The 13,040-nt window shown below is 36.5% G+C and overlaps 1 protein-coding gene across 4 annotated transcripts in view; it reads left to right on the top strand.

The window, feature by feature from the left end:
- URI1 (URI1 prefoldin like chaperone) overlaps positions 1-13,040 on the top strand; it is a 41,942-nt gene that overhangs the window by 13,709 nt on the left and 15,193 nt on the right. For 3 of the 4 annotated variants that reach the window (XM_075101472.1, XM_075101473.1, XM_075101475.1), the window contains 2 exons: positions 1,907-1,985; positions 4,449-4,584. In XM_075101472.1, coding sequence (XP_074957573.1) covers positions 1,907-1,985; positions 4,449-4,584 — 215 coding nt within the window. Of the gene's footprint in view, positions 1-132; positions 252-1,906; positions 1,986-4,448; positions 4,585-13,040 lie in introns of those variants that run through there. The other variant, XM_075101474.1, reaches the window with a different exon arrangement.

Genomic DNA, 13,040 nt, shown 5'->3' with positions numbered 1-13,040 from the left:
CAAGTTATTTCTGCTGTACCCTAATCAGATTGTTCAGTAACGGGCAGCAGTCAAACCTTAAAGGCAGTATCTTCTTTTCAGATTAATGAAGAAATGTTGAGTGACTTGCAGCTGGATTAAATGTTCTCGTCGTTTCATGGCTGAAAGTGGGAAGATTTTCATACCATTCCCTTCCCACGGCATCCTCTCTTTACATTTGAGACATTGGCAAGACCTTTGACTTGGGGATTGTGATTGTTTTTCAGCAAGCAGTTGAGTGCATCGGTGTCTGTTTCTCAAATACAGATCTTTGTGAGGCAAAGGCTGGATTCTGTAAATATTATTAAGTAATTGATTGTTATTGTTGACACCAAGTTGTCATTATATTTCTGCCCCCCAAAAAACACCTCGGTGAATTTTGTTAAGATTTGTGAGTTTGTCCTTCCTCTTTGAAGGAAGTTAATTATATTTTGACTTCGATGCGGACAATGGATGGAGCAACGTTCCTTAAAACGTCAGGGAGAAATCTGTCAAACCAAAGCAGCAGCAAGCATCTTTTGTAAATCAGTTATATGGAATATGGTTTTAATGTCCAAGTGGCATAAAAACCTAAATTCCTTTTTTCAGGACCAGTTCAGCAGCTTAAAATATTAAGTACTCCAGGTATTAAGTAGGGTGATTCCATAGCTGAACTTTGCTGTAAGCAAATGAGTCAAAACATAGGCATATCAGATAATTTTTCATAGTGAATGCTGAAGAAGGTTCCACTCTGCTTACGAAACTAAGAAAATCAATGATAATATTTTGAGAGTTGATAACACAACTATGACGTTCATTTTTCCGCACATTTATAGATTGCTTTCCTGAATCATCCTTAGAAAACCTGTAATTCGCATCTTGGGTCAGTGTTGTTAAGCATGCTGCTGTGCTTTTAGTTGTCTTTTACTGCAGAATTTACTACCATATATATGTTTACTATTTTGAAGTACAAGTAAACAATATAATCAAACCTAACATTTATATGCCAGCTACTTCATGCAGGAGCTGATTTCTGACTGTCTTCAGAATGGCAGTGGACCATTAAAAGACTTTTCCAGCCAAGTTTAAGTATTTAAGAATGTCTTGGCGAAAGAAGGCACTTTTAGAGGTAGTGTAGTTCCTTGTTCTGCACACCAAGGAAAATCCCTGCAGCAGTTGGAACGCTGTATCTTGCAAAGACCTCTGAAGAGCCAGGTGTCTACTGTGGGAATAGTTTGTCGAAGTTCACCAAGCCATTTCTTTCTTTGGTAGCAACATGTTGCTATATGGATACATGGATCCATGTCGCTACATAGATAGAGAAGCAGCAGAAGGGATATTCCTCACCTGTGTTGTCCTTTGTCAGGCATTGAAGATGAATGACAGAATACTAGTGGTGAAGCCATCTTTCAGGAGTGTTGACTCTTGGTAGGAACACAAAGTTCACCTGAAAATTAGAATTAATTAAAATTTTGCCCATTTATCTCAGCTCAAAGCAAGGTCATGAATCCTTTATTACAAGTGATACTTGGAAGAATTTGCCTCTTATAAAGTATAAGCTGGATTTTCAGTTATTTTTGTAAATATTGATGGTGATATAACTGTTGAACTTGAACATGGAGTGAGATATGACAAATCCTAGTGAAAGAATTGATTCTTTGCACCATCAAAAATTCAAATTCAGAAACACATGCACGATCTAAAATAATCATGTCCCTATATTAGTACATGTTATTCTAAAATAATGTAGATATTATGTTTGTCATGCCAAGTCTTTTATAAATAAGTTGTTATATGTGTTTAAGAGTAAAATAGTTTAGTTTTCTGTATTTCTTGTGTATTGTTGAATTATTAGCAGAAAAACATGAACTCTAGATGTGAAATTGAGTTAACTTGAATTTGTCAACAGGAAGAAGGTGGAGAGTGATTATGAGACTCTTCAGGAGCGACTTCGTACGTTGCCTGATAAACTGTCCTACGATATCATGGTATGTATGCTGTACAGTTTGTACAAGGAAATGGGCTAAAATGTTTTGTAACTGAGGGATCTGCACTGGCTGTGAGGTGTTATTCAGGTTGCCATGTAGTACTTAGTAATGTTACCTTTATTATGATAATAATTAAACCTGTGCTTTTGTTTCTTTCTCTTTTATTTGAAATCCATTATAAATTACAGTGTTACTGACAACTGAGAACTGATTACATAAATGCTAACACAAAACCTGACGTGTTTGATATGTAAATCTATCATATAGAAAACTACAATTATGACTAAATTATGGTACTTAGTCATTTCCTGAGAAGAAAGTGGCCATAGTATTTCCTGATTCATGGAAATAAACCCTAGAGCATTGATTTTTACATAAAAAGGTGCTGCTAATTTTTGTTTCACCGATCTTCACATTGACATAGCAATCATTTCTGGGGCTTTGAATCTTCTCTAACAACTGCACAGCTCCCTTGATAAGCTTTACCCTCTTGGCTTGCTTTCACCAGAATTTTGACCAAATTGGCTTTCCTCTCTTTTTCCTTCCCCTTCTCAGGTCCAATTCAAGATGTATCTTTGAAGGGAGGGAAGTTGTACTGTAAATAAATGATTGGCTAATCTCAGCACAAAGTGCCTGGCTATTTTCTTCCTTAGCAACCTGGCTCAGTGTATAGAGTTGAGTTGTTAGTAAGATGATGTTGGATTACACTTAAAATGTGGAGAAAGAGTGTTTCCCTTTCCTGTGATAATGATTCAGCTCTGGATTTTATGTGTGTAGTCACATCACCATGTGGATATGTGTGGCCACATGTTGTAAAGCAAAAAGATTGTGTTGTTCTGAAGCACAGAAAAAAACCCTATTTTAAAAAAGCTAGATATGGCTTATTCTTAGTTAAAACAGCAATGTCAACTCACATCTGCTATTTTAAATGTATATAAATAGTTCCTTTCCTGTTAGCCAAATATTTTCATATGTTTTCAATTTTGCTTTCATCATTTTGAGGGAAGAGTGAACAGGCAAATTGTGCAGTCTGCTACTTGAAAACTGAGTCAGGAAGGGTACATGTGCAGGAAAAGTACATTCTGCATAGTCTTAAGGTCAGGATCCTGCCTGCTGCAGAGTTGTTTCAAGCATTCAGGGGCTCTGAGCAACCTGATCTAGTTGAAGATGTCCCTGGTCATTGCAGGGGGGGACTAGATGACCTCTAAAGGTCCCTTTCAACCTAAACCATTCTATGATTGGTACCCTCCTGGATACTGAAGGTAGGGAAGATCGCTTTCCAAGGAAAAAAAGATCTACTAGGCCATGTGCTCTGCTTCAGCACAAATGTGATGAGAAAGCAAGTAGCTATCCTGAGGATATGAAGAATAAAGGAAAGCAGAGGAATAAAGTAAAGAGAACTGATACAAACTGGCTGAGGCAGATCTTTTTACCCTAAGAAAGAGAGAACTTGACATGGATGTGGTCTTAGCTTTTTGCCCCTCCATTTTAACTTTAATTTGATTTTGGCCTCCTGATTTCTTTGTGATTGAAACCCAAGGGCAGCCAGGCAGGTGGCAGTCAGTCTGAGGGTAAGAATGCTGGGGGCTGGTGCAGGAGACAGGAGCGAGGGTGGCCAAGGCTCTACCTCAGTGATAGGACTTGCCCAGGCACTGTCTGTAAAGCGTGGGCTGTGGAGGTGTCTTAAATCATAAGAATAATGTCCCATACGTTGTAATAAGTGTTAAAATGGGGGTTACACGTTTTAAGAAGCACCTCTTAAAAGTTATAAAATGTGTTTATCACCAGTGTACTCCTGTCTGAAGTATTCTGGTTCTGTGTATTGGTTCCTGTGCCTGGAGGGTCGTTGGAGGACAGGCATTGCCTGGTGGAGCACTGCTGGAAGGTTGAGGTCCACATACTGGTGAATGATAAAGTGAGATTAAGCATGGTCTGCAATTCTGCTAGTAGCCCCACAAACTTACACTAAGGTTTCTAGGTACTTGCTATTAGCAATACTGATACTGAGAAAAGCAACTCAAAGATGAGTTGCTACCTGTTTAAGTACTTTTAAAATTTTTGAAGTGTGTAAAAAATTTTAGTAAAGCTAACCTTGCTTTTAGTAGGAATTGAATGTAGTTTTTATATAACATATGTAACTCAAATGATTATATTTTTATTATCAAGGCTTACATGTTAGGATTAAGTGAATTTGTTTTCCATGTGAGCATTCATCTATAGTATTTTAATGCCACAAAGCAAGTTTTCTAGTTAAAAAACACTTTTCTGATATTGTAAGTACAATGCTAAATTCATATGGATCTGATCATTTGAATATTTATGAAGGGTTAGTCTAATTAACTGCTGTAGAATTTTTATTTCTTTAACTTTGTCTTTTACTTTTTCTTAAAAAACTAAGATATGAATGATTTAAGTGTTATTTTCACTAGTGATTTTCAGCTGTTTCTTCTGTGCCTTTGACAGGTACCTTTTGGTCCTCTTGCTTTCATGCCAGGAAAACTTGTCCACACCAATGAGGTTACTGTTCTGCTTGGGGACAACTGGTTTTCAAAATGCTCAGCAAAGCAGGCTGTCGCGCTGGTTGAGCACAGAAAAAAACGTATGTATGCTTCTGAACATAATAGTCAAAACTATGTATCTTTGTATTAATATATAAAATCAGTAGCACCCACATTGGTTTTTTTTTTCTGAGCTAGCTTACAGAAGTCTCATTCAGATGTAATATCAATGTAGCACCTTATTTTCCATCTTTACTTGGTATTTTATTGGCTATGTCTAATTTTTTTAAAACATCTAGCCAGAACTTTATTTTTTTAATGATACATCAGCTTAAGTTACCAAAATTTAGGTTTTGGTGTTAGATGTTAAAATACAAGGTCAGTCAAGATTTGTTCATTTGTTTATTATACAGAGAAGTAAAAAAAATCCAAAACAAACTAAAACACCTCTATCACTTTTCTTTAATGTAAGAAATGCTGTATTCTTTTCCAGAAAGTGAACATCATGTTGTACTTTTGGTCTTAGTCACCTTATTCCCTATTTTCTGTTCATTTGTCTCTTTTGCATCTTTGCTGACTTGTCGTCTGTTTCGGTTTTTTGTTTTCCCTTTGTCTGTATAATTTTCCAGCTTTCTTCTCCCTCTACATGTACTTTACTCCTGCTTGTTGCTTTTTTCCTTGCTTGTCGCAAAGCTGCATATCTGCCTCCTGCCCTCGATGTTCCTATCCATTGGTGCGGAGAGATCCGCTGGATTTCCCTGGATCAAGTGCCATTGGTGACCACCAAATTTGTCTTACATAGCAGTAGATCACAGAGGCAGATAGGCAATTCCTGGTTTTGTTTCCAGCTCTTTCTGGCTGGCAGTGGGATCTTGGCTTTGAAGAGCCAGGACCACCAGAAGGTGGTGTGTATGGTGCACTTTGGAACCTCTTTGTGTTGGAAAGAATGAGAACCTAAAATATTTGATGTAAATGTCAAGGAAAGAAAAGCACAATAAAATGGAAAATAAATTGGTACCTATTAGTCTTTGCTGTTTGCTTCAGATAGGCATTTGAGTACATTTTTTTGTATTGGGTTTAGCTATAATCTGTCTAATTCCTGAATGAGTGCTCACTGCAGCTTTACCCTGTGTATGTTACAACAAGCACAACCATTGACATTGGATTTTTGTTTGTAAGTTCAGCTATCCATGTTGCTGCCTGCAGTAGAATACCTCAGAGGTTCCCCCTCTGAGAACAGTTTTTTTTTTTTCAATTCTGTGCAAGCAATAGTTATGTAAGATAAGATTTTTTAAAAATAAAAATTCATTTGCTGTGTTACTTTAAAATATTCCTTTATGAAGAAAATTACCAAATGTATGTAGTTTCTATTTTACCTATTACCTTTCTTAATCTGGTTCTTCTGACACAACTTTGCAATTTTGTTTCTTACGGAACTGAATCTACATTATTTATTGTGACTCTTGTGAGATCTCAGGTTCATAGCTTTTTCCTTGATCATCTGGTATGTTTTTCAGTGCTGCAGAATATTCTTGACACCGTTACATTCAGTGAAATAATTTGACCTTTGCATAGCTGATGTTTGAACATTAAGTAGTCTGCTGGGAGACACACAATAAATGCTGGATTTTTTCCTTTATGATGTTTTAAATTTCATTTAAAATCTGAACTCAGAAATACTCATTTATTTTAAAGCAAAATAGTCATTGATGCCTGGATATAAACCCTCCTTTCAGCTGATAGTTCACTTCAGCTGTGTGATGGCTGCCAGTGGGAGGCTCCAAAACACTGATATTAACTAAAAACTTTTTTTTTAAAGGACTATTTTCAGTTTTGGGTTATAAAAACCATATTGGTACATATGATTCTGAAAAAAAAAATTTCTTCTATAGATATACTTTTCTTTTTTTAAAAAAATACAACTGAGAAACTCTTTCAACCGTTTTCACACTAAATGAGGGCAACTTAGAGGAGAATATTGGAGATTTTGTTTGTTTATTCTAATTAGAAAAATTATGTATGTGGAAGACCTGTAGGCCGTTGCTGTATAATGTGAATTGGCTGGTTGTGGCACAAATGTGAGAGACTGATGTTTCACAAGTATTAGTCGTCTTTGTGTATTGCACTGTAGTTATTTTCATAGCTACGACTTCTGATTTCCCTGGCATTTTGTGAGCATACGGGCTTCATATTTTACTGGGTGATGTATATTGGGCATTATTGTTACATTGACAAAATGTGATTTGATTTTTAGTACATAATCTTTTTGGTTTGAATGTGAATTTTGTGAGTAGGTCACACACACTGGTAAAGAGGGCATGCTTACTGCAGGGGATTACATTGCAAGCAGTCCCAAATGTCCTGCGTGCCAGTCAGAAGGTCCTAACACAGCAAAGCTTTTTCTAAGTGTGTGCTTAAAGGCTTTGATATATAGGAACTGGGGTCTGAACATAACAAAGAAAGGCTCATGCTGCAATTGCTTCCCAAACAGAAAGCTGGCAGTATTTGTTGATGGTTTGTTTCTTCACTGACCTACATATTTTTATCCAATATTACTCTATTTACTTTAGATGGGTATTTTTTCATAACGAGGTGGTCAACTCTGTTCAGATAAATGAAATGAACTTATTTAATATAGCACTAATAATTCAGTGCTTTAACAGAAATTAAGAGTTATAAAGAAATAAATACAAGACACGTTTTTGTTGCTTACCATATCTCGTGTTCCACTCTCCTGAGTGGTGAGGAGTGGGAGAGCATCTGTTGAGGGTTTAAGTTTTCTAGTGGGGACTGGCTCTTCGGTAGAAAAGGGTAAGAGATTTCTGTAACTTGCTCATTTCTGAGTGTTGTTTCTTGCTGGTTCTGGGGAGTTTTCTTTATTGCCTTTGACTAGTTTTGCATCGGTCTGCCCAATGAAGACCTGTGGTCACAGGGGTGTCCCTGTTTGTCTTTGAGGACACCACTTCCTAACAGTTAATTTGATGAAGGTTCACAGTAAATTTTCTTTAGGGCTTGATTCCTTCTGTGTATGTTGGATGCATACAAGAATAGACAATATGAATTTGCATGCTTAAGCAGTAATAGTTCCAGATAAATCAAACAATATCAGTGGCTATAATGCCTTGGAAGTTAGGGGTAGCAGTAAGAGTGTACTATATATAAAAGCTTTAAATATTACTTAGTACTAATTACATAACCCTTTTTGTCTTAGTAGTTTTGTTAAATTTGCTTTTTAAAGGGGAACAAATGAAAAAAATGTTTGCTTCTGCGGGGTAGAGAAATACCCTGCCACAGCAGATTAATTTCTTGGTTAAAATCTATTTAATTGAAAGGAATAATTGAAGGGTGACTGTACCGAATATTAAAAGTACTTTAACTGACATAGCTGTAGAAAGCCCTGTTTTGGGAATATGTTCTTGTTTGCTTAGTTTTTGATTTAGATGCAAACTATTCAGTGTTGTGATTGGTTGAAATGTATTTGGTGAAATTTGGGACAGTCACTCATGTCAAATGTTACTTTTTCATAAAAGATTGATCATGTCTTCTTGAATAATATTTGAGTTGCAGTAGATCGTTCATTTGCTATACATTTTTGTGACATCCTAGATGTTTAGTTAGTTCCAAAACTGTTTAAAAAAATTTTTAGTGACGTTTATGGAATTGCCAGGTATATTTTTAAATGTTTTAAATTTGTTATAGTTTTTTAAACCAGGTAGTACAGATAATGGGAAACACTTTACACACGTTTGTGCATAAAAATGTAAAGAAAAGGTGAAGTAGATTAAAGGATATGTGCACCAAATTCCATCATAATAAAAGAAATTAGCTTTTTAAGTATGTCACAGTTTAGCACAACAATAATGCAATTGTTTTTTTCTCTTACAATTATCTTGCTTAAGGTACTTCATAATATTTCTGTACTCCTCAAGGCAAGACTGTATTGTCTCAGAATTCAAAGAGGGAATAAAGATTCTTTTTGTGAATATGGGATTATATCTTTTACGTGTTTGTGATGATATAAATTACATTTTCTCTATATCGGTAATCGCATTAATTCTTTAAGATGTGAAATTTTTCGTTACAATAGTCCCTGTGGTAGTTACTATAGAAGGAAATTAAATAGATTTTTCTTGTAAATATTTGTGGATTAATTCAGTATGCTAGGTATTCCAAGTGTCTAAACACTTTAAAAGGTGGGAAATTAAAACATGCATGTAGAACTAGGAGTGGTTTTATTGTTAAAAATTTATCAGATTAAAAAAATCCCACTTAAAGGAGAATTGTCGAACTACTTAGCAATTGTCTTCAATATATGTAAGAATACTCTTGCAGTGTCATGCTGCAAATGAATTAATGAAACAAAAATACTGATTACATTAGCATACAGTATTGTGATAGTACCCTATTGTAAATTGCAGTATGTAACCATTAATACAAATATTTGTGTCAATCAATAATATTGACCGATAGCTTAGTATACAGTGTTTAAAAGATACCATTGTTTTAGCAAATAAGATGATTCAGGCGGATGAGGACCAGTTTGAATTTGTTCCTTATCAGCATTTCCAGAAAAAAAGGATATTGTCTCCAAAATATACGATAGGAAGGCTTTTCATTTCCCATTTGTGAATGAGTGAGGCCTTTAGAGGTTTTAATGTTTCCTCTAAGGGTGAAAATAGCTTCCTTTATATTCTAAAGAATGTAACACAAACTTGCCTACTCACTTTTTGGAGGGAAAAAGAAAAAATGCAGACATTACAAAGAAGTCTAGCTGTTGCTTTTCTTTATTAAAAAAAAATCTGCCGTTTTTGTGCATGCTGGAGAATTTTCTTTCACTACGTTTTTGAACATTTTTTTTACCATTTTTTCTGATTACCACTTTTTAGTTTGATAACCTCCATCAGTTCCTTCCTTACCCTTGTTAAGTTAGGAGCTGATTTGGTGGAGTGTTAAGTGCTCTAAATTTGCTCTGCAGTTCCCAGGAGGTGTCGTGTTTCTCACAGGACCACAGTCTAGGTATTTTAACCAGAACACAGTAGAAGAAAGTATGGAGAATAGACTCCTTTCTGTAAGTTAAATACTGTGATTCAAAGAAGCCCCTACATTTTTATAATTCTTACTGGGCAACAGAGGAGTTGTCTGAATGCCACCCTCTTTCATTTAGGAGGAATTTAAATGTATTCATATAATTCTAGGAATTACATAGGTGTGTGAACCTAAATGAGAAATGTGTTGTATTTACTTAGCGTTCCTAAAGCCAAATTATCTATACAAATTTTTAAAGAAGAAAAGCCAGATTACTTTGGTTTTGATACCAAGGGAACATGGAAAACGGAATGAAGGTTGTCTTTAAAAGACACAAAGCTACTGCACAAAGGGTTGCATTGCATTTTAAAGAACTAATGCAATTGCTGTTATAAAGAATGAATTTATTTATGTTGTTACAAGCACAAAGAGAGCTTAAATCCAGATACACAAAAAGCAATTGGGATTCTCTTTTGAACCTTAAAACAAGTGGCTCTCGAGAAAAACAAAGAAAAGAACAGGAAAATAGGGAAGGGTGTTTTGAAAAGCTCTTAGTAGATGCTGCTTATCTTACTTATTTCAAGTAACCTGTGATAGTTTGTTGGACAATTATTGGCAAAAAGTGTTGCAGATTAAATATATATTTATTTAAATATGGTTAAAAATCCTCAGATGATTGATTTACTTATGCAGACTCTTAAAAGCAAAAAAATAAGTTACGCACTTAAAATAGCATGTCATAACTCAGCCCCATTACTAGTACTTGTACTGGAGTGCTGTGCTTTTGCAAGGAAATACCTTCCATCTCCAAAGAATTCAGAGTGGAGTATGTGTGTTAGATTGCATGATATTTTACCTCTAGCCTCAGTAATATTAACATGCTCCACTAACAGCCTGCATGATAGGTATTTTGTTTGAACAGAGTTCAGTCATAATTGTACTAGAAACTGCTATTCTGTGGTTCCCCCTTGTAACTTCCCTTCTGCAGCTGAAATGGGCTGGTGGCAGCCCAGCATTTCCATGGAGGAGACTGAGAACTACTGAGGTATTGCCTTCAGGTGCATGTACTTGGTTCTCACTCTGGAGGAACTGAGCTGCTCTCAGTAATTGAGGTAGGTAGTTGTCCCCTGGCTTGTATAAACACTCTGTGTATATATAACCATCTTAAGACTGGTTACCTTCTACTTGAGAAACTCCCTTAGATGATGAAGAGATCTTAACTCAGTTATCAGTTGCATACAGAATTTTTTATTATACCTAATCTGAAATTTCTGTAGAGTCACCTATCCTCAAAGGAGATTATTTCCTAATTTTCAAGTCTCTTTCTTCTATGTCCACAAGACTTCCCCCAAAGACTGACTGAACCTAGCAAGGTAGACCAGGCTTCAGCTTCATCTCAGTTTGTTCTGTTTCACAAAGTCTGACTTTTCAAAATAGATCAACCTGTTCTCACTATTCTTGTCTGTTCTTACTATTTAAATCCCAGTGTAACACACAGTTTCCAGAAGTAACTAAAATAATGTCTATGATTCCCCAAATCCTTATAGACAACACTCCAAGGACATTAATGTCAAACTCAGATAATTAAAATTTGTATCCAGCCAAGCTAATTAACCCATTAAAGCCAAAATGCATAGATGAGAATTTGTGTCAGTTTGACATTAGTACATTGTCATGTCTTGTAAAATCTGGCTTCGGTGGACTTCATTTCAAAAATATGAAATGTGTTCCCCAATTATTTTCTTCCTCTACCAGTGTATATGTAGCAAGCAGAGGGCTGCTGCTTAAAAAGGGCTAATCATGGTGTAAAGAAATCCAGTCAAGTCCTTTCAGACTAATAAGGGAGCTGGGAAAGAATGATCTAAATGTAAAGAGATCTCACTGCCTGTAAACATTCAAAGGCTGCTGCACAGAAGAAATCTACATATCCTGATTTTCTGATTCAAATACCTTTTCCTTTTGGTGGTGTTGTAAAAGAGTCTTGGAGACTCTGGCTTGTCTGTGGCGCTGAACCATCTTTCCAAGCGGTTTAGCTGAGATGTAAATGGGAACTACTTGGGTTCACCTGAAAGCCATGTCAGACTTTTCTCAGATTATTGGATGTGACAAAGTTGGACAACAACCTCTGGTTCAATCCGTCTTAAAAGGCTCTAAGAAGCTTAAACCACAGGGTAGTAAGAGGAGGAGACTATGGAGCCTCTCTTACTCTACTGATATTTTTCTGGGGGTCTTAATAAATAAAAAAATCCCTGTGGTTTGTAAAGTGAATTGTTTCTCACTAGATAAGGTACATTTTAAAGTTCAGTGAATGATGTTGGAGGCTTTTAGGATGTGCAGTGGCAAGTTTAAAGTATGAAACCCTGAGCTTTTCCTGCAGTTATGTTCATGAGCCCTTTTCCAGGAGACCCTTTCTTCTCTCGGGGGCCTGGCCATGAGAAGGTCTCTCCTTTGGCTGACCAGGAGCCTCAGCTTTCCGCTGGCAGGGGATGCATGAGCCAACCCAGTGGGCTGACCAGGGATGTGGGGACAGTGTGTCACAGTAGTCCCAACTGTCCACTGATGGGCTGTGCAGCCCAGGGAAAATCACTTAAACTGTCTTGGTTCTTCATCTGTAAAATAGTAGAGAGTTAGACTTACTTCCCTCACAGGGCGATGGGCAGATTAGTTAATGCTTGTACAGCATTTTAAAGTAAAATGTAGTGTGTAATTGCTCAGTGTCCTTACCTAATGGAGCAAACCAACGCTCTCCAGTCTGGAAAGCAACATTGCAAGCTGGTGCTCCAGAAGCAGCGTACCTGGATGGCTGTTGAACAATATTTAGATATGCAAGCAGTGACTGACACTCGTGTTGTTTAAGAAACAGCTGAGCATCACATTTACTATGAACGTAAAATAAAAATTGGTCTCAAGCTAGACGTTTATGTATATTGAGGCTACCTTCAAAAGCTGAAAGCACAGATGGGAGAGTTTTGTACAAAAGCTATCACCACCTCTCTTTGATTTGGACTTTGCAATGTGTGTTATACACCAAAAAAGCTGTGGATGATGTTGATAGGAATTAACTGAAGAATTAAAGATGTGTGCAAGAGGTGATCGCTGCTGTGTCTAACAGAGGACGAGGTGGCTCTCAAAGGAGTTGTGTAAGGGGAGCAGGACCTTGATTGCATGTGGAAGGAGCAGTATCCTCTGAAAGGTGTGTGTTGGTACCACTCAAGACATCAAATACTTTTTGGAAATAGTATTTCATCAGCAGGAAATGAAAATGCAGAGCATTTTTCAGGGGAGAATCTTAAGCTATTTCATAGAAATAGCTTAACTAATGGAGATGAGTGCACATTTGATGCACAGGTTGTTGTTTGGTTTAAAGGCTAATGCTTTTGAAATAGCCCAGAAGTCTGAGCTGTGTCGTCGTGCTTCTATTTGGAAAGGATGGATGTTTGCTTGAGTAGCCTTTTCCAAAATACATAATGTTCTTTCTAAACTATTTACTGCAAGTAATATATTTTTAAGGAATCGTATTTGATACACTTTA

This window comes from Phalacrocorax aristotelis, chromosome 8, assembly GCF_949628215.1.
Source record: "Phalacrocorax aristotelis chromosome 8, bGulAri2.1, whole genome shotgun sequence".
NCBI lineage: Eukaryota > Metazoa > Chordata > Aves > Suliformes > Phalacrocoracidae > Phalacrocorax > Phalacrocorax aristotelis.
This window is presented reverse-complemented; position numbering and strand designations above follow the sequence as displayed.